Here is a 1,731-nt window from a genome sequence, read left to right on the forward strand (position 1 = left end):
TTGAGCACGACACCTGCTCAGCTTGGAGCTTGAACCATGGCGGGGCGGCCGTGGCGCACAGGGTCGTCATCGCCGGCGCCGTTGTCTCGGCCAACCCCTACAGCTTCGTGGGTCGTCGTACCAGAAAAGCATGTGAGCAGCGGAAAAAAGAAAGTGGCGGCACGGGGTCGGCCAAATCATGATTTGCGGCGAACTCTCGGCATCCATGCTGCTTCTCGCCGGTAGGGGGCTTTTGCGAGGAGAGAGTGCGCTATCAGGAGAGATTTGGGGGGAAACGATGGAGGGTGAAGGGATAAGGCCGCTGGGTGTCGGTGGGCTGGGCCCCGCATAGGACACACATGACGCTACAAGCAACGATGGATCCAAGTAAATCCTACTACGCACGAGCGACCCGCGCGTTGTTTCGGCCGGTCCGCCGGAAGCCAATGTTTTTGTTAAGGATTAATTATAATCCTAATAATCCATGCTTAACAACCGCCTTAGATAAGTAACCGTCATTGGCTACCGCCTTTATGGCGTCCTTTGTAAAGGTCGCGTCCGTTCAACGCCTCCCCTCACTTTGTATATATAGTCTTGTTTGTCATCAATAAAGAGACACTGTTCATTCCCATCATTCGCTCCTCTCTCCCTCTCTCGTTTTACTTTAACACGTTATCACTTATCAGCACGCCTCTTCCAGAGAGCAAATAGGCCAAGAACTCGACGGCATCAGCGTCCCTGGCCATCGGCCTGATACACGGCTGTGGCGGCGACTCCCTCCGGCGCCAGGGAAACAAGGACCCTCGGCCTCGACAGCCCTCCAGGCTCCAGCGGCGCATCGGCGCAACGACGCTCCCCTCGGCCTGGCTCCTCTCGGCACGAACGCCTAAAACAGCCATAAGAGAAATCGATCAGGAAACACTAATTCCATTTAGTAATTAAGTATTTGTTTTCTTCCCGTGATCTCGAAATTAACTGCATTTTTTGCACCACATAGTGCATCGCTTCATCCGAGCATGTGAGCATGGCGAGATGAATAGGTGGCTGAAGCATCAACCGGAAGAAATCCTTGATCAGGAAGAGAAAGCTTCAATCAAGAACGTATCATCCAGTCATGCAAAGGGAAGAAGAAGGTACCATGTCTTTTTCTAATTTCTTTAACTGGAACTAGCGGCCACTGCTGCTCGCCGTCTCGCCGTCTCGCCATCACTGTAGCGGCAACAACCTCGTCGAGGACGCTCGCAGAAGCATCAGTCCTCCGGGCGCGGCAGACACCACAGCCACGACACGCCGCTCCTCCGAGCGGCCCTCGGCCCGGCTCTCCACAGCGCAGCCGCATCACGTGGTGGAGGTGGCCCGCGCTCAAGTCCGAGCAACGGCGGCGTCCTCGCGTACAAGGTTTGGTGGCGCCTGGATCCTCTCCCTGGCCCGGCGAGCCCTCGTGTCCGCCGCCGACGGCGGTAATTTTCCCCTCAGGAACCGCACGAGAAGAAGATTGGGGCAACCTTATCCATTCTGGCGATTTTCAGTTCGGTTCTCCAACTTCTTAGTATTCACATATTAGTATCTATAGTACATCTTCAGGCCACAGACTTTACTGTACTTTACGTCTGTGCAACTGGGATTTCTGAAATAATTTTTCAGGCCGTAACAACTACATATTAGCCCAACATACTTTCTTCTTGGATCCTCAGATCTAATTATTATGGAGTTAATCTATGTATCGTATTTACTATATGTAAATGATTATTC

General features: G+C 52.9%; 1 protein-coding gene across 1 annotated transcript; it reads right to left on the reverse strand.

Moving 5' to 3' along the window:
- Window positions 1-488: 488 nt before the first annotated feature.
- Window positions 489-1,449, reverse strand: LOC123066984 (uncharacterized). The gene is made up of 2 exons (XM_044489953.1): window positions 1,117-1,449; window positions 489-865 (listed from the first exon to the last, which is right to left on the reverse strand). The coding sequence occupies exons 1-2, from the start codon at window positions 1,316-1,318 to the stop codon at window positions 639-641; spliced, it is 429 nt and encodes a 142-aa protein (XP_044345888.1). The 5' UTR covers window positions 1,319-1,449; the 3' UTR covers window positions 489-638.
- Window positions 1,450-1,731: the final 282 nt, after the last annotated feature.

Source organism: Triticum aestivum, chromosome 3B (genome assembly GCF_018294505.1).
Source record: "Triticum aestivum cultivar Chinese Spring chromosome 3B, IWGSC CS RefSeq v2.1, whole genome shotgun sequence".
In the NCBI taxonomy this organism is placed as follows: domain Eukaryota; kingdom Viridiplantae; phylum Streptophyta; class Magnoliopsida; order Poales; family Poaceae; genus Triticum; species Triticum aestivum.

Bases quoted from the DNA above. Each gene is read 5' to 3' on its own strand.
- LOC123066984 (XM_044489953.1), bottom strand. From the start codon at position 1,318: ATGCGGCTGCGCTGTGGAGAGCCGGGCCGAGGGCCGCTCGGAGGAGCG. The intron at 866-1,116 runs GTACCTTCTTCT...TGGCTGTTTTAG, and splicing joins AGAAATTAGAAAAAGACATG to GCGTTCGTGCCGAGAGGAGC.